This window comes from Spea bombifrons, chromosome 11 (assembly GCF_027358695.1).
Source record: "Spea bombifrons isolate aSpeBom1 chromosome 11, aSpeBom1.2.pri, whole genome shotgun sequence".
In the NCBI taxonomy this organism is placed as follows: Eukaryota; Metazoa; Chordata; class Amphibia; order Anura; family Pelobatidae; genus Spea; species Spea bombifrons.
In genome coordinates this window covers 13030447-13050830 of record NC_071097.1, presented here as the reverse complement: position 1 = coordinate 13050830, position 20384 = coordinate 13030447, and the positions used below count along the sequence as shown (strand labels likewise).

The window sequence follows — 20384 nt, the reverse complement described above, 5'->3', positions numbered from 1 at the left end:
ATATGCCCATCCACCTGTATATAATATATACAGTATCTCACAAAAGTGAGTACACAGTCAGTCCGGTCCTGACTAAGCCTATTTTAAGGTAGAGGCCTGGAGCTGCAGCTCCATCAGCCCCTACGTCAATCCGGCCCTCGGCTGCCCGGCCCACCGGGAAAATGCCCGGTGTGCCCGATGGCCAGTCTGGGCCTGCATATGTGCCTGCTAAATTCACTCTTTCTATATGCCCATCCACCTGTATATAATATATACAGTATCTCACAAAAGTGAGTACACCCCTCAGTTTTATAAATATTTTATTATATCTTTTCATGTGACACTGAAGAAATGACGCTCTGCTACAATGTAAAGTAGTGAGTGTACAGCCTGTATAACAGTGCAAATTTGCTGCCAACACACAGCCATTAATGTCTAAACCTTGGCAACAAAAGTGAGTATGCTGGAAAAGTATGGAAAATCTATAGAAATTAGGTATTTCTGAAATCAAGACACCTGAATTGATGAACTTGGAGGCTTTTTTCCATCACGTTACCTAATTAGGGAAGATTTATAAAAAAAATTGGTGTTTTTTTCTAACTTTCGCTAGTTTTTACAAAATTTCTCATTCTAAATTTTCAGCTTATCATCCAACTATAGTATCAAAAGATTCCTTGAAAAAACAATATATAGTTTACATGGGTACACTATTCACAGGAAAAGAGAATAATCACTGAACCGACATAGCGCAAAAATGGCAAAAGTGCTCCCAATACCGGTTGACAAAGAAAAAGCGCAAGCTGTAGGTAATTTTAACAATAGTATTTAGTTATGTTAGAAACTGTGGCATCCTAAAAGTTTATGATTAAATTGCTTAAATCTAAAGCCAGTCTATTTTAAGTCAAATGTTTGCAAAAAGCAATATGATAAATTATGTTTTATGCACAAAATCAATCACTGTAATTCCCCCCATTTACCTAAGCAGTTTTACAACATTTAAGTGTATTAGTGTATACCCGGAATGAATACTCTAAATGTACACATCTGTTGCCTTATTTCTAAAGTGGTATTAAGAAAACTATTATCTAAATGCAGTTTGGATTATGTTTGTAGCTCTTCATTCCAAACATCTTACAATAATCTTTTAGATTCATGCATGGTCATTTAATGCCAACATAAAATACCCCCCTCATTAACCAGTTGAACAACCAAGTTCAGGGGAACTACAATATAGGAAAATATAGTTTACAAAACAATTAGCTGTATGACCTGAAATATATTTCAACTGTCGAGTCATGGGCCTTTTCTAGTGTTTATTCCCATGCAATGCATATTATGTTTGTTTTTGTTTTTTGTTTTTAACAACGCAAGAACAGCTTATGTAGACTGAGAAAAAGAAAATTAAGTTAAACTTTTCCTTTTCTCTTTTCCTGAAAATCAATCTGCAATTCATGAGGAGCAGATTATGGAATGAAGACTAAAGACTGGCATTTGCATATTTACAGCAACTACCATAGCCACTGTAATTATGTTTTAAAATACCAAAAAAGGCATAGAGTTGCCTAAAATAGCTATGATTTAGCAGATTTCCTATGCCACATCATTTTACTGCTGGAACTACGGTAGTACCATAGAAGCATGCTTAGTGTAGAAATTCCAGAAACCTGAATGGGTGTTCCCTTGAAATATCAAGTGAAATCCTGGCAGCAGCATATTATAATTGGGAAAACCTATGTGACGCTCCTCTTTTCGAACAGTAGGAAAACCCCAGTTTTATATACACTCTCTGGCCACTTTATTAGGTATACCTTACTAGTACCGGGTTGGACCCCTTTTGCCTTCAGAACTGCCTTCATTCTCCGTGGCACACTTTCTACAAGGTGCTGGAAACTTTCCTCAGAGATTTTGGTCCATATGGACATGATGGCATCACGCAGTTGCTGCAGATTTGTCGACTGAGCATCTATGATGCAAATCTTGCATTCCAGCATATCCCCAAAGGTGCTCTATTGGATTGAGATCTGGTGACTGTGGAGGCCATTGGAGTACAGGGAACTCATTGTCATGTTCAAGAAACCAATTTGAGATGTTGTGAGCTCTGTGACATGGTGCGTTATCCTGGAGGAACTAGCCATCAGAAGATCGGTACACTGTGGTCATAAAAGGATGGACATGGTCAGCAACACTACTCAGGTAGGCTGTCACATTTAAACTATGCTCAATTGGTACTAAGGGGCTCAAAGTGTGCCAAGAAAATGTCCCCCACACCATAACACTACCTCCACCACCACCCTGAACCACTGATACAAGGTAGTTTACACCAAAGTCTGACCCTGACATCTGAATGTTGCAGCTGGAACCGAGACTCATCAGACCAGGCAACGTTCTTCCATTCTTCCATTGCGAATTGTAGCCTCAGTTTCCTGTTCTTAGCTGACAGTAGTGGCACCTGGAGTGGTCTTCTGCTGCTGTAGCCCATCTGCTTCAAGGTTCGACATGTTGTGCTTTCAGAGATGGTATTCTGCGTACCTTGGTTGTAACGAGTGGTTATTTGAGTTACTGTTGCTTTTCTGTCATCTCAAACCAGTCTGCCCATTCTCCTCTGATCTCTGACATCAACAAGACATTTTCGTCCACACAACTGCTGCTCACTGGATATTTTCTCTTTTTCGGACCATTCTCTGTAAACCCTAAAGAAGGTTGTGCGTGAAAATCCCAGTAGATCATCAGTTTCTGAAATACGTAGACCAGCCCATCTGGCATCAACAACCATGCCATTCAAAATCACTTAAATCCCCATTCTGATGCTCATTTTGAATGTCTTGACAATGTCTACATGCCTAAATGCATTGAGTTGCTGCCATGTGATTGGCTGATTAGCTATTTGTGTTAAGAAGCAATTGAACAGGTGTACCTCATAAAGTGGTCTGTGTGTATATGTGTGTGTGTGTATAAATATATATATATATATATATATATACATATATATACAGTGGATATAGAAAGTCTACACACCCCTGTTAAAATGCCAGGTTCTTGTGAGACAAAGATAAATCATGTCAGAACTTTTTCCACCTTTAATGTGACCTATAATGTAACAATTCAATTGCAAAACAAACTGAAATCTTTGAGGGGGAAAAAAACCTCACAATAACCTGGTTGCATAAGTGTGCACACCCTCTTATAACTGGGGCCGTGTTCAGAATTAACCAATCACATTTCAACTCATGTTAAATAGAAGTCATTACACACCGGCCATCATTTAAAGTGACTCTGATTAATCACAAATAATGTTCAACTGTTCTAGTAGGATTTACCTGACATTTGCTTAGTTACATCTCAGAGCAAAAGCCATGGTCTGCAGAGAGCTTCCAAAGCATCAGAGAGATCTCATTGTTGAAAGGCATCAGTCAGGAGAACAGTAGAAAAGAATTTCCAAAGCATTAGCTATACCATGGAACACATTATCAGGTGGAGACAATATGGAACAACAGAGACATTACCAAGAACTCGACGTCCCTCCAAAATTGATGAAAAGACTAGAAGAAAACGGATCAGAGAGGCTTACAAGAGGCCTACTGCAACATTAAAGGAACTGCAGGAATTTCTGGCAAGTACTGGCTGTGTGCTACACGTGACAACAATGTCCTGTATTCTTCATATGGGCTATTGGGTAGGGTGGCAGGACGGAAGCCTTTTCTTACAAAGAAAAACATCCAAGCCCGGGACAAACATCAAGTCCCCAAAAAGCACGTGGGAAAATGTGTCATGGTCTGATGAAACCAAGGTTGAACTTTTTGGCCATAATTCCAAAAGGTATGTTTGGTGCAAAAACAACACTGCACATCACCCAAAGAACACCATACCCACAGTGAAGCATGGTGGTGGCAGAATCATGCTTTGGGGCTGTTTCTTTTTAGCTGGAATCGGGGCCTTAGGCAGGGTGGAGGGAATTATGAACAGATCCAAATACCAGGCAATTTTGGCACAAAACCTTCAAGCGTCCGTCAGGAAGATGAAGAGGAAGTTCACCTTTCAGCACGACGACGACCCAAAGCACACATCCAAATCCACAAAAGCATGGCTTCCCCAGAAGAAGATTAACGTTTTGGAATGGCCCAGCCACAGCCCAGACCTGAATCCAATTGAACATCTGTGGGGTGATCTGAAGAGGACTGTGTCCTGTGTCCTCGAAATACAGATTTGGAGCGCTTTTGCAAAAGAAGAGTGGGCAAATACTGGCAAGACAAGATGTGCCATGCTAATAGTATCCTACCCAAAAAGATTGATTGCTGTAATAAAATCAAAAGGTGCTTCAACAACATGATTTATCTTTGTCTCATTCTTTTTTTTTTTTTTTTTTTTATCAATTCTCAGTTTATTGAAACACGAATATAAAACAGTTCAATCACCACAAATAAAAAGTACAATTCTAGATGCACAAAGGAGTGATAAAACAAGCATGACAAGTGTTAACACGTCCATCAGGCACAGCATAAAACAGCACGACAAACGAGCGTAATGCAAGGGAGAGTACGCATGTAAAACCAGAAACCTTGCAAAAGGCAGCTGACCTGCCAGGCAGGGCATGTCACACTCGAAGAAACTGAGAGGATAACATATCATAGCCGAAGTGAAACGGACCGAGTAACAAAGAACAACCAAATAAAACAAAAAATAGGGACGTATGACAAGAAAAAAAAAATGCACCAAGTTGCAGTTATTGGAGGTGCCGGGTAGGAAACACACCCTAAATTGGTAAAGGCAGACACAGCATAGAGCCTAGGGAGAGCTAGACAGGAGCTAGAGCCGGCGGGGAGTCAGAGATGCCCGGCAGAACCGTAGAGAAGGTGGGTGAGCTGAGGAAGTCCTGCCATGGCAACCACTTCAGACCGTTCCTAAACCCATCGCCCCTAGATGACATAACCAAATCCTCCATTTGACATAGAAAATTAACAGAAGCCAACCAGGCAGAGATCGGAGGAGTGAAGGATTGTTTCCAAAACCTAGGGATAGTGGCCCTAGCGGCGTTAAGAAGCTGAATAGTAAGAGATCGTTTATAGGAGCCCAGGCTCGACCGCGTATGATGTAGGAGAACCATCCCAGGGGTGAGGAGAAGATCGGGATCAACTATTGCCCGGAGCACCGCTTCAACGGCTGTCCAAAGGGGCCGTATCAGGGGGCAGTCCCACCAAATATGAAGGTAAGAGCCAACACCCGAACCACAGCGCCAACACTGCGGAGAGACCTGGGGCAGGAAGTGGTGGAGCTCCGACGGAACCTTATACCACCTAGTAAGTAATTTGTAAGATGTTTCCTGAAGTTTAGAAGAAATGGCTCCCTTATGTGCAAGAAGCATAATTTTGGCCCATGCCTCAACATCGATGGAGAAGCCCAGATCCCTCTCCCAGAGGCCAAGAAAATATGGCTTGGCCTGGGAGCATTGCGACACATACAGACGATACAAAGTGGACAGTAGGTGGGCGTGGCGAGCCCTATCATCACACACAATCTCAAAGGGGGTAGACGGAGCCGCAGGGTCATATGCAGGGGACAACGTCCGCATGAAATGTTTAATTTGATGGTACAGGAATATAAGGCTAAAAGGAACCGGGGTAATGCGGGATACGGCGGAAATCGGCCGGAGCTCACCATCCTGGAATAAGTGGTGGAGCCGGAGGACCCTCACACCATCAGGCAACAAGAGGCCAATAGCACCGCAACCCACACCCGGAGGAAAGGCCGGATTAGAGGAGATCGGATACAGATGACCTGGGGACCCCAGCCAGCCCAACCGCCTCAGGTGAAATTGAAGCACCCTAAGTGTGGGGCGCAGGGTCGGGTGGTCACCAATCAGTGGACGACGGTGAACATCAGCCAACCATGGAACGGCCGAAATATCCGCCCCAAAGGAGGAATCCTCAATTTGAACCCATTGCCGAGGAGCGTAGGACGCCCATTCCACCACCCGACGCGCGTGCGAAGCGATCCAATACCCCTCAACATCCGGGAGACCCAATCCGCCACAGTCCTTCGGCCGCGTGAGATAACGATAGCCGAGTCTGGGGGGGCGACCAGACCATACAAACCTGGTGAGAGCTCTACGCCACGCCCTAAGATAGGGTCTAGGTAAATATACAGGGAGCGATTGGACCAAATACAAAAATCTCGGGAGGATGTTCATCTTCAGAACACCCACCCTGCCAAACCAGGAAATATGAGGGACAGACCAGCGTCTGAGGTCAGCAATGACCGAAGACAGAAGTGGTACAAAATTAACCTTAACCAGGGTCGATAGGTCCGCCGGAATGTGGACACCGAGATAGGTCAGGTATTTATCAACCCAACGAAAAGGAAAGGAAGATTGAATAGTAGCTTTCAGGGAGGGAGACACATGAGACCCCAGAATCTCGGACTTTTGAATATTGATCTTGTACTGTGAAACCGTATGAAACCGCTGAAGCTCAGCCGTGACATGCGTAAGAGATGTAAGCGGGTCAGACAACAAGCATAACATATCATCTGCATAGATAGAAAGCTTATACTCTATCCCCGCCACCGTAAGGCCAGAAACTTCCCTGTTCGAGCGGATAGCATTAGCGAGGGGCTCCATCATTAAAATAAACAATAAAGGAGACAGGGGACATCCCTGTCTCGTGCCGTTGGCCAACAAAAAGCGTTCAGATAAGACACCATTGACCCTCACACAGGCTGAAGGTAGGGTGTAAAGGGCCCGCACCTGCTGTATGAAATGAGGGCCCAACCCCAACCGCTCCAAAACCCGAAACAGGAAGGCCCACGAGACCCTGTCGAAGGCCTTCTCTGCGTCAAAGGAGACCAGGAGGAAGGGGGTCTGCCTATACTGAGCCAGTGCCAGTAAGTCCAATACCTTAATCGTGTTGTCCCTAGCTTCCCTACCGGGGACAAATCCTACCTGGTCGCTGTGTATTAAAGGCGGAATGAGCGATGAGAGTCGAAGGGCCAGAACCTTCGCGAGTAACTTAAGATCATTATTAATTAACGAAATCGGGCGATAGCTGCCACATAATTCAGCATCCTTGCCAGGCTTTGGGATCACTGTGATGTGAGCCACATTAGAGTGAGAATCAAGGGAGCCTCCAGTGGCAAGCGAATTAAAAAGAGCGACCATATGGGGTCCTAGTACCGAGAAGAACTTCTTATAATAGGGAAGGGTGAGCCCATCCGGACCCGGACTTTTACCCTGAGCGGAGGATTTAAGGGCCCTCTCTAGTTCCTCCAGAGTGATGGGAGAGTTGAGGCTGTCCCTATCCGCACTCGAAATACGCTTCTTGAGATGTTTAGTCAGATACGCATCCATGAGCGACGCAGTATGAGTATCAGGTTCATGCCCCTGGGAGATGTTATAGAGCTCCCGGTAATAGTGCGCAAAACTGGCAGCAATATCCTTAGTGTCATGGCGCAAAGACCCCTTGTCATCCTTAATCTTGGGGATAAACGCAGCTGCCCTCTTAGCGCGGAGCGCACGCGCAAGCAGTTTCCCAGGCTATCTTTGTCTCATTCTTTAACATCACAAGACCCTGGCATTTTAACAGGGGCATGTAGACTTTTTATATCCACTGTGTATATATATATATATATATATATATATATATATATATATATAGCACACATACCCAGTGACATATCCTGGCATTGGCTGACTAGGCCTAAGATGGCAGTTTCTAGTGGGGCAGGAATCCCCTTGTTGCCAAACCAGAGGGCAGATTGCCCTATTGAGTAATCAAGCCCCTTCGTTATCCTGTGCTGCACACCATTAAGACACAAAACGTTACAGCACACTTTTTAATGGGGTGCAGAAGCCCACCGAGGAGGTGTTGGTTGTGAACGCTCCCTTAGGTTGGGCCTAGGGCAGCAGGGAAGAAAAATACATTGCTGCACAGACAACATCCTGGTCCTGCATACCAATCATAATAAATACCTAATTAAATCATCAGGGGAAAATCACCAGTATCAAAACCAGTAATTCTCAACATTCATCCAGTATAACCAACAAAATACCAAAGTAAAATTGTTATGTTCAGGATTATTCTATAGAAGTGTGTTTCTCTTGATAAAAGCCATCAGAAAGGACTGAAGCACCGATGTTTCAGTTACTATAAGAAAGTATAGGGAACTATGGATGGAGTAATCACATATAGCTGTTTATGACATCCAGAACAGGCATACCAGAGTGCAATGTTGGAAGGAGGGCAAGAGGAGTGGGAGGGTATGTGGATAAGCTTACCGTGTTTGTCTGACATATGAAGAGCTTAGCCTGAAGCACAAAGAGGCTACTGGATGGTTAACAAGACCCCGCAACATCTTCTGGAGCTGCCTACTACAACGGGAAAACTACCTGAAAGACAGCCATAATGCAAATTAAAACTACAATTAATTGTCAAAAAAAAAAACAACAACAAAAAACCAGCAACAATCAACAATGCTTAATGCATGATTTACAGCCGCATCAGCCAGCCTTCATGTCTCCAAATATACCAACTGTCCGCAGTGTGTAAACGGAAGATACATTTATAAGTATGCACTCACATGAGTGGCATTATTAATCCTGTTGGCAGTATTGTCTTCTTTATTATTATTATTTATTGTTTATATAGCGCCATCCAATTCCGTAGCGCTGTACAATGGGTAGACAGGACATAAAAAGTGGTATGTAACATAACAATTTGACTTACAGAGACAACAGGTGAGGAGGGCCCTGTTCAAACAAGCTTACAATCTAGAAGTAACATTTCCTCCTATATCTTGGTAAGAGCGGGTAAGCGACATGCCTAAAGCAATTACATACGAGCAATTGAAATCAGACTCTATGGGCACAAACACAAGGGTGAAGAAAACTATATATATATATATATATATATATATATATTGTGGTAAAGTGTATGGGAGCGTGGTTGATGGTATATATATCTCACCTGGTTACCTCTGCCAGGCATGGTAGCAAACCCAGGTGCTCTCAGGTGAGGCTTCCTAAGCTCGTTACTGGGGAGGAAGCCTTAAAAGAGAGGGCTGTTAAGTTTGCAGGTGAAGGGAGAAACTGAATGAAGGAGCAGCTACAGCCAGCGCTGCAGCTTACCAGGTATGAAGCTTTACCCCATACAAAACTGGTTACTTTGCTTTGCGTCAGACCTTAGGCTGCTAGAGAGGTATCCTGCTGTTTAGTTAGAGCCGGACAGGCTTATAGTTTGTTTTGTTTACAAGGTGCTCTGTGACTACAACATCTAAATAAACGCGCTTTTACGTTGGAAACCTGTGTGAAACTGTCATTGCCGCCCCATGCGTGAGCTGTCCCCTACAATTGGTGGAGAATGCGGGCAGAGTGGTGCTAGGAGCAACGGCAGGACAAAACACAGCATCTGAATTTTGTGGACATTTAAAGGGCCGGAAGCATATGTCCTGAGTGAAGGCTGCAGCACTGTAAGGCCCATCCGGCACAATGGAGGAAGTGATAAAGCAGCTGATACAGGCTAACCTGAGACATGAGCAGGCCTTGGAACAGCAACGGAAGTTTCATGCAGAGGCTTTTCACGCCCAGCAACATGCGCAACAGCAGACTATGGCCCAACAACAGGAAACGAATCGCCTGTTAATGGAGCAGATTGCTGCGCTCAGAGAGACTGTTGTGGCTCAGTCCCAACAAGTGGAGGCAAGCCCCCTTGAGACTGTTAACGTGAGGAGGGCCGTTCAGTGGGGCTTACAAAAAATGACACCCGACGACGACGTTGAGGCCTACCTCGCCGTATTTGAGAGAGTGGCGGAGAGAGAGAGACTGCCAGTTGCAGAGTGGGCAGAAGTGATTGCACCCTTCCTGACTGGTGAACCGCAAAAGGCCTACTATGACCTCGGGGAGCAGGATGTCCGGGACTTTACAAAACTAAAAATGGAGATCCTTGCTCGCCTGGGTGTTACGCCCGCTGTTCGGGCCAAGAGAGTCCACTGTTGGAAATACACCATGGGCAAGCCTGCCAGGTCCCAGATGTATGATCTGATTCATCTTGTACGCAAGTGGCTGGAACCAGAATCCACTACACCAGCCCAGATTGTGGAAAAGGTGGTAGTGGACCACTACCTCCGCGCCCTCCCGGCGGAGCTACAACGGTGGGTTGGGCATGGAGACCCCAGAACTGCTGAGCAGCTTGTCAACATGGTGGAAAGGTTCATAGCAACCGAGGACTTCCTCCGTGAGGTCCCTGCGGCACCAACACCTTCCAAGACTGTCAGACCCGCGACATCTTTGGGTAAGAGAGTTCCAGCTGGAGGTGTATGGAAAAATGTGAGAGAGAGCAGGGCTCTAGAGTTTGGGCAAGGGCAAAAGACTGATCCTGAACCCCTGGGACCCCACAATCCTAGAAAGGGCTCCCTACTAAGGAGGCCAGGGACCCCCCAGTGCTGGAGGTGCCATGAGTGGGGACACATAGCCGCCTATTGCCCTCTTAACTCAGAGCCCATGGTGTGTGACGCTAGTCGGCGTCAGTCCCTGTTTGCAGAACCTGTTTGTGCAGCCATTCCAGAATCAGAGACTGAGCCGCATTTTTGTATGGTGAAGATAGGTGACTGCTCCGTGAAGGCACTTTTGGACTCAGGTAGCCTGGTGACTTTGGTTCGGGCTGGCCTTGTGACTATGGACTACGTGCCGAACAAGCACATAAGAGTGTTATTGAACATGTGGCTCAGATGCAGGAGCGAATAGCGACGGTGATGCCTATAGTTAAAACGCATCTGCAAAGAGCGCAGGAGGCCCAGAGCAGAATTTATAACAGATCTGCCAGGTTGAGGGCCTTTAATCCTGGGGACAGGGTCCTGGTTTTAGTGCCCACCGTTGAAAGTAAGTTTTTAGCCAAGTGGCAGGGTCCCTATGAGGTTGTAGAGAAGATGAGTGAGGTGAACTACAAGGTCCATCAACCGGGCAGGAGAAAACCCTTCCAGGTTTACCACGTAAACCTGATCAAGCCGTGGAAAGAGCGGGAGTCTTTGGGGGCGACCCAGGCAGGGGTCAAAGAAGTGGGGCAACCAGTTCCCCCAGTAACCATAGGAGAGGCACTGTCAGTGCCCCAGAAGCAGGAGGTGAGGGAGTTCCTGCAGGAAAACAGACGAAAGTTTTCGGACCTACCTGGCCGTACCCACCTCATAAAACACCATATTAAAACTGAGCCTCACAGTAAAGTGAACCTGAAGCCATACAGGATACCAGAAGCCCGTAGAGAGGCGGTATCCACGGAGGTCAGACGCATGCTTGAATTAGGTGTTATTGAGGAATCTACTAGTGAGTGGTCAAGCCCCATAGTGCTAATCCCAAAGCCCAACGGGACGTGGAGGTTCTGTAATGACTTCAGGAGATTAAATGAGGTCTCAAAGTTTGATGCGTACCCCATGCCCCGAGTGGATGAACTGGTTGAGAGGCTTGGGAAGGCAAGGTACATTACAACACTTGACCTTACAAAGGGCTATTGGCAGATACCGTTAACTGAGGAGGCTAAAGAGAAGACTGCCTTTTCCACTCCAGAGGGCCTGTTCCAGTATGTTGTGATGCCATTTGGGTTACATGGGGCCCCTGCTACCTTTCAGAGGCTGATGGATCTGATTTTGAGACCACATCGTGATTATGCCGCTGCTTACCTGGACGATGTGGTAATTTTTTCGTCTGACTGGAAAAGTCACCTCGGTAAGGTACAGGGCGTGTTAGACTCCATTAGTGATGCAGGCCTAACCATAAACCCTGAAAAATGTGCAGTGGGTCTGGAGGAAGCAAGATACCTGGGTTATATCATTGGTAGGGGGCTGGTTAAACCCCAGATCAATAAGATTGAGGCGATACAGAACTGGCCTAGGCCAGTAACAAAGAAACAAGTGAGGGCTTTCCTTGGCATAACCGGGTACTACCGTCGGTTCGTGCCCAATTTTGCCTCCATGGCCACACCATTGACAGACTTAACAAAGGGTGGTAAGTCAGTGATGGTAAAGTGGAACCCCGAGGCAGAAAGGGCTTTTCAGAGTCTGAAGTCTGTCCTGTGTGACCAGCCAGTGCTCGTTTCCCCTGATTTTAGGAAACCATTTCTGGTTCAGACAGACGCGTCTGCTAGAGGTTTGGGGGCAGTTTTGTCACAAGTGGTTAATGGGGAAGAACACCCAGTGCTGTACTTGAGTAGGAAACTGACCCCAGCCGAGGAAAATTATGCCATAGTGGAAAGGGAGTGTCTCGCCATCAAGTGGGCGTTGGAGTCCCTGAGATATTATCTCCTGGGCAGGGAATTCGTGTTGGTGACTGACCATGCTCCTCTGGCATGGATGAAACAGAATAAGGAGAGGAATGCAAGAGTGACCAGATGGTTTCTCTCCTTGCAAAATTTTAGATTTACAGTGGAGCATAGACCAGGGAAGTTACATGGGAATGCGGATGCGTTGTCCAGGGTGTACTGTATGGTTGCTGACGCTGTCCAGACCTCTGGTCTGGAGTCGACGGGGGGGATATGTGGTAAAGTGTATGGGAGCGTGGTTGATGGTATATATATCTCACCTGGTTACCTCTGCCAGGCATGGTAGCAAACCCAGGTGCTCTCAGGTGAGGCTTCCTAAGCTCGTTACTGGGGAGGAAGCCTTAAAAGAGAGGGCTGTTAAGTTTGCAGGTGAAGGGAGAAACTGAATGAAGGAGCAGCTACAGCCAGCGCTGCAGCTTACCAGGTATGAAGCTTTACCCCATACAAAACTGGTTACTTTGCTTTGCGTCAGACCTTAGGCTGCTAGAGAGGTATCCTGCTGTTTAGTTAGAGCCGGACAGGCTTATAGTTTGTTTTGTTTACAAGGTGCTCTGTGACTACAACATCTAAATAAACGCGCTTTTACGTTGGAAACCTGTGTGAAACTGTCATTGCCGCCCCATGCGTGAGCTGTCCCCTACAATATATATATATATATATATATATATATATATACCACTACTATCCAGTTCATTTTCTTGTGCATATTATTTGTTGTCAACGTCTATTTATACCTCAGTTTTTTGGATCTAGTTAAATATATTTAATATATAATGATGCCAAGAGGGTCAAGAATTGCTAGATTTTCTTATTCATTCTAGGAAACTGGTCTAGTAGAAATGGTAAGCACTCCAAGAAATTGGAATTTAGATATTAAAAATGCGTGCCGATGGTTGTCTCGGCCTTAACAGTGGACAGCTCAAGGACCATTGGAACACTGTTAAGATATCAGAGAATTTCATATGGCCATTGACTGCTTTATCCCCCTTTTAGCTCGGAACAAGTAAGTATGTGTAAGAGGGAGGAAAATGTGATCCTAAGGTCGAGGCAGCTTGAAACCTTAGGTGTTTTTGAACCCCTGAGGAGGTCCTGTGATATGTTGGTGAGGTACAAAAACCACTACATTTGTATGTTGTCTGTAGAAGACCCTTGGACCCTTCATCTGAAACTTTTAGCTGGTACATGGAAGAAACATTATACTGTCTCAGCCAGTTGTCGCAGGCCTATAAGAGGGAAACAGAGACATTGAGGGAAAAATAGTTTGACTTAAGACAGCCCTGGTCCTTAATCTATTAATGTCTCTGTGACTCGGGATAGCTTGACACAGTGTAGAATATATATAACTGCGTAAGGCCCAGTTCACCCATTACTGTAAGCTAAGACTTAGAATTGTTTGCTCTTTGCTACATGTCTCTGACATGTACTTGTGACATCATCAGATGTTATACATAGATGAACTTACTTTTCCAGGAGAAACATTTTCTTACTTTTCTTGAAGAAAAAAAAGGAAAGAAAAACAACAACTGTTTGTTAAGCCTTTTCAAATAAATACAGCGTGAAATCCACCCGACTCAAAGGTCTTCAGATGGGAATTGATTGCAGTGCAAATGTTACAGTGGAGGACAAACAAACAAGTTCCCTTTCTATGAAACAATAATAACTGTTTGCTATGTTTGATCAGCTGTGAGTTCAATGAAACAATATTTCTCAATGGCAATTATTTTTCAAATTAATAGGTCTGTATTCCCAGTGTTCCTTTCCTTTAATTTGTACCAAAATTTCCCTCATTGTGTTAATGCAGTTATACCTTTGTTAACCATCTCCTTCTGTAAAAACTTGAAAACTTTTATAATATTGCGACAACCCTGTAGCATGAGGGCCATAAATGTCACAGTTAGGGGTTTTAAGCATAGTACTCTAGGGACCACGGACTTGTAACAAACAGTGATTTATTTTCAACTGCTCAACTGAAACATCCCAAAACAAAATCATAAAAGAAGCAAACCTAGTTCCCAACTGAAGCCCACTCTAGCTATCCTATGCTGGCCCAGACTGGCCACCCTAAACAACCACTAACTAGACCTCCCAGCCAGAACCAGTTAAGCCAGGCTTTGGAAAACCTCTCCCACACAACACACAAAACGTCCAGGCAAGTATTGCCTCACTTGATTCAGAGATAGTCTTCTTCAGGGAATCTCTCCCCACAACAGTCTCCCTGATCGTAAGGCTCCAGAGGGCTTTAATGCCCAGCACCTGTGCCTGGTACAGGCCTCATAGGAATCCTGGACAGAATCCTGAAGACCTCTAGCCTCTTCTAAAATCCTGCATGGATTTTCCACTGGAAGGGGGAACGAAGCATTGGCCCACCCTGCTCTCCAACTGCTCCACCCCAGGGACCCATATGCATGACTTGTATGCGCCAAATCATCTCCCTGGGGTTTACAGCATCACAATATTTATATTTTTTTTAGAATTATATTAGAAGGCAATTTGCTTTGCATATGCCATAAAATCTTCTAGGCATTTTATGCGTATCAAGACCAGATATAAAAGATGGCCAGGGAGCCAGAAGTGTTTCTGTTGTTTTCTCCATAAAAGATAACGACGTGCTGTCAATGTTACTGTTTTGGACTTTCTATAAAAAACATTATGGGATGTGGTTCTCTTTAACTTTGCTTATACCACTGTAACACATGCGCAAGTTATTTTCTTAATACCTAAAAAAAACAGAAGCATTTACAATATATTACTCCTGACACTAAATCACACACATTCACAAGCACTTTATTAGTCGTTTTTGTGCACGTGTGGATTTTTGACACAGGTAAGGTTTACTATATGGTATGTGTACTCTGAGACTGGGAGAGCGCAGGTTTCATAGACAACAAAGGAAGGGCTTCTTTACAGTGAGGACAATAAAGGTATGGAATTCATTGCCTAGGGAGGTGGTGTCATCAAATACATTAGATGCCTTCAAAAGGGGTCTCGATATTTTCTTAGAAAGGCATGACATACAGGGATATAAATAAAATTAATATTTTAGAGCTTCTTGATCCAAGGAGAAATCCGATTGCCTCTTGGAGTTGAGAAGGAATTGTTCCCCTGATGGCAGAATTTGAAGTAGCTTAATTAGGGTTTTTCGCCTTCTTTTGGATTAAGACTAGGAAGGTTAGGTAGAAGGGTTGAACTTGATGGACTTAGGTCTTTTTTTCAAACTTATGTACTATGTAACTATCTCATAACTTATTGTTTTCAAGAAAACAGCTGTGGTCCCTATTGCCCTTGTAATAGCTGATTTTGACTGCAAGTTTGTTTTCATGAATGTACGAAGGTTAGCCTGTTGTATGGTAAAACATAATAAATATGCATTGGAAAGTTTAGATTAATAAATGTAATTTCAAGAGCTGGTCTATTTATGTACAGACACATGTTTTGAAGTAAACAAAACACTTTGAAAGCATAATGGGGAACTGTGGGGAATAACAGCTTTTGGCATAACTTTATTTCTTAATGGAGTAGTAGTTTTGGAGATAATTAAATTAAATTTCAGCATGGCAGGCCACCATCATCTAGTGTAATGTTCTCTCCCTTCTCCTCACTCCCTTTAAATCAGCTCAGATCATCCACTTATTGGATCTTACGGCGTTTGCCCATTCTCCTCATAGCAACTGCCACCTCTCTTCTGCATGCAATCCGTGGTAAGAATTGCAGTCTCTCCTCTTGTTTTAGCTTCAGTGATGTTTCAGCAGCACTGTTCCTCTTGTGGAGCACAATCTGATGTTTCTCAAAGATAGAAAGCCCCCCAGGCATGGAGTGGTTTATACAAATTTAAGAAAAAAAGCACACCAAAGTACATGAAGGTCAACAAATGCTGAATATGAGGGACAACGTAGAGAAGGCAAAAACTTTAAATCCCCAACTGCATAGTGCCAGCATTTTTACCGTGTAGGACGTTCAATTAAACATCAAAAGGAAGCCAGAGACAGGTAATATAAATCCTAAAAGGTTATATACAACTTTGGATCCATAACATTAACAGTAAAGGTCACAGTGGGGGATGATATCATGTATACAGGACTTCAGGGATGACACACAAGACAATATTTAAATTACAATAGAGAAACAATGTACATTTTCGTGTAACATATATAACATAGAAATTGCGTACCTCTAGTAAAATGTAAATCTCTATCCAAGCATTAGGATTTAGGACAATGTGTGCAATGCATTAATAATCACTTATCTACAACAAGGTATTAAGCAGGAACATAAAATGAAACTCTATCAAAATTACATATCATATGGTACTGTAGTTGCCGCAGTAACACAACATCATAGTCAAAAGATACATGTGCATAAAAGAGTAACACATTCAATTGTATTAAGGGGGTAAGAACTGTGACATCAGAGACATAGAAGTTTTTATGAAGGCATGGAATAAATTTATGATTGGTAATCTGTAATTCACCAGCCATCAGGTTGCTAATAGCTATTACTAATAAAAGGGAAAATACAGAGTGAATGTGAAGTATATCTATGTTATAACATTCATGCCTTTCCGATCAGATCCTTAAAAGAGATCATGGTCGTCATGACAACATGTGAATACCCTTGAGACAAAAAAAATTCAAACTAGGTCACAGATCCCATAAGAGGGGTTGTAGTTAAATGCAAAAACATGTAGAACAGGGCTAGAGGTATCACTGTAGGCAACTTAGAAACTGCAGAACGATCCAAAAGGAGTAACATTTAAAAAAAAAAAATAGTTGTCATTATATAATTCTGAAATTTCAGAAATGTTTAATGTACTGTATGTAACAGAATAAGAAAGACACTATCAACAAACACTTATGGGAAACTATAATGACCAGCAGAAATGAGGAGTATTCATTGAGGAAACAATGTTGGGCTTCATTGAGGGCTTGAGCCAGAGCCCGGCCCTTACAGGGGTATTTATTTCCTACCTCAAAAAACAGATTCTGGCAGATGTCAGCCCTCTCAGAGATACACACAAACAGCATGAGGGCTTCTCCGATCCCTGTCCACCTGCTCAAACAAAAAGAAAAGTCCATTATGCAGTGGCAGTCACCTTGCAATTTAAACATTGTTAACACGTGTATTCAATGCAAACACATTTTGGCAAACCGTTATAGAACTGGCAACTTGTGTCCTTAAAAGTTAACCCATTTATCCTGCTAAATGTAAAGTTCTTGTAAGTCTGGTTTCTTCAAAGTTTGGAGAAAGCAGGTTGCACTTTAGAAGTTACAAGGTGTTTTCTGAGGGTGATTGGCACCGGTTGCTTGCAGCGATCCAGCAGCCAACAGTTACTGTCTGCTCCTACATTGAGTGGCACCATTTTTACCTAGACTGGCACATTATCATTATGATCATTATGCAGTATTACATTATTCTTAGCAATCTTGAATGTCCAATCCTTTTACGGAAATAATTCTTTAATCATGTAGCAATTTGCCTCATTCCTCATTTGATGACACAAAAGCAGGCACTGATATACACTGTTCCTGTATTACCCTCCCCATCCTCTGCAGAGCCACTCTGTCCCTTTTTGTAATGCTAACTACAGTAAACCGTGTCTGGTTCATTGATCCCTCCTCAAACAAATCTGGGCTTCACTGGCGCTCAGTGTTTTAACTGTATTTTCCAAAGTTAATAGCAAACCTTTTAATCTCAAACCCATACCTATGTATTGCTTTGTGAATAAAAGCTTCTTGTTTCCCTGCACCAACCAATCACTCGGACATTGCATGAACCAAGCCGGGCCCCAGATTGTTGAGCTGTATACTGAGCCAAACTATTTAGCTCTCTTGATTGGCTAAGCCCTGGCCTCCACAACTCCTCTTCATTAGTTGAGATCAAGCCATGCACAGATACGAAACACTGATATTAGAAGTCATCCACTCGGTTAGTGAGCAGCTTCTTTACGCTTTTATGATTAATTTTTAATCAGATACCTTGATATTTTACTTTATAAATTAGCTTCTAGCAATATTAACCATTTGATGGACCATCACAAAGATTACACTCTAGTGACTTGCTATCAAATTGTTCTTAAAATTATTATTGAAGGGACTCTCAAGCACAATATGCCTTCTAATGTATATGATGGCTGTGTGATCCATTAAAATACTTGTGGTGTTCCTTTCGCAAATGACGGGATTGTGCAGAGTCCCTCTATATGCATTTGCCCCGTGCCCCACCTCCAGCTATTTTGAGGGCAGGTGATCGGTTCGTCTGAACACATCTCCCTGCATGTGACATACTTACCGCAAGTCAAATCCAATGCTGGCCTAGGAGACGCTGAGGACGTTGGTATTTTTACACCCCTATGCTCATGCCCAGCAAGCACACCCGTTGATTTCAGTAGGCGACCTTTTCCTGCCACTGCTTCAGGGCAATCAACTGCATGAAATGCTTGACCACTGAGGAGAAAGGTAGTTGCAGTAGAAGGGCTGCAGCTTCTAGGCACCATGAGTGCTGGTCTGGGTAGGAAGTGTCTGATGAGTAGAGCTGGTTGGGGAGATCACAATCACCCTCTAACCGGCCCAACGTTAGGGAGCGCCTAATCACTAGGCGCCGGCAATTGATGCTGAGTACTGGGATATGATGTTGTATCCCCGCGCTCTGCATCAAAAGCCGGCGCATAGTGATTAGTAAGCACTAAAGCAGAGGTCTGAAATGACAAACTTCGCGCTCCCACAACTGGATGGAGGATGAGAAAGGTAAGAGATGGGGAGAAAGGGGTGTAGGGGCAGTGTAAGTGTACATATGTGTGTGTTTGTAATCTTGTGTGTGTGTATGGGCATGTGTATGTAAAGGCAGGGGTGAGTAAGGGCAGTGTATGTGTATATGTGTGTTAATGGCAGGTGTGTGTAAAGGCAGCGTGTGTATGGGCAGTGTATATGTATATGCGTGTTAATGGGTAGGTGTGTGTGTATGGTCAATGTATGTGTATATGCGTGTTAATGGGCATGTGTGTGTTGAGGCAGTGTGTATAAGCAGTCGTGTGTAAGGGCAGTGTATATGTATATGTGTGTTTATGGACATGTGTGTAAGGGCAGTGTAAATAAAATAGCATCTGTTAAAAACAAGTAGCTGGGGGCAAAATTTTCTATTCTACCCTCGGGCGCAAAAGGAGCTAGCCTCGGCCCTGGCTCCGCTATTAAATAAATCTAGAACCTGAAGAATTACAGTGTGAGACCCTAGGAATAAAAAAAACAAGTGTTCTTGATGTACATAGAATCGTACATCTTTTTAAAGATTCTGTTACTCTTAGACGCAACACTGAGGTTTCTAGCATCCTGGACAAATGAAGCTTAGCAGATCTGTTATTTTATTGTTACTCATCATACAAAGACAACTCAGGAATATTTAAGGAGCTTTTACAATTTCCATGGCAACATTTGACTTGATGAAAGAATTATTTCTACGAAAGGCTCATTCATTCAACAGAACTGGAAACGATTTTACAAATACTGCCTTTAATCATAAAAAAGTGTTACTTTCAAACGAGTAGGACAGACAGCGGCTTTCTCAGCGCAATCGGTTAGGATAAAGAGCAAAATGTACACACTCAGAGTGACTGGACAAAGATAGGCACTTATGTTTTTATGGAAGTGGTTAAAGTCATTCCTAGACCTTTTTTTTATATGATTTTGCAACCTGTGGATTGCCAGTTGTGCAACTGAGTAAATCTTTATTTACACAACATGTGTTGTGTATTTTAGAAACATATTATACCGGTGCTTTATAAACAAGTTTGCATTTTTTCCTACCCCCATTAATGAGACTTTTAGGTTACAGAATACTGTGGCACACTACTTCCCAGTAAACAGAGAGAAGGGGGTCCCCAAGAGAAACTTTCTCTCATAAAAGTGTGTGTGTATGTGTGTATATTGAATTATACAACTATCACAATGTATAAGGCGCTCCATCACAAAACATAGTAAGTATTGCATCGCAAAGCAAGTTGCCGAAGATACAAATGTATCTAAATGTAACTTACTTTCGTTTTTCTCGAGGAACTTGCAGGTCAAAAATCATGTATCCTGTGACCTTAGCGCGTCGCTCCCTAACGCAGTTGGGAATTGTAGT

General features: G+C 43.5%; 1 protein-coding gene across 1 annotated transcript in view; it reads right to left on the bottom strand.

The window, feature by feature from the left end:
- NUDT13 (nudix hydrolase 13) overlaps positions 1–20351 on the bottom strand; it is a 41859-nt gene extending 21508 nt beyond the window's left edge. The window contains exons 1-3 of the mRNA XM_053451321.1: positions 20296–20351; positions 17237–17318; positions 8246–8356 (exon numbers count right to left, since the gene is read on the bottom strand). Of these exons, the coding sequence (XP_053307296.1) occupies positions 8246–8322 (77 nt within the window). The 5' untranslated portion in view covers positions 8323–8356; positions 17237–17318; positions 20296–20351. The remainder of the gene's footprint in view (positions 1–8245; positions 8357–17236; positions 17319–20295) is intronic.
- Between the last annotated feature and the right edge of the window lie 33 nt (positions 20352–20384).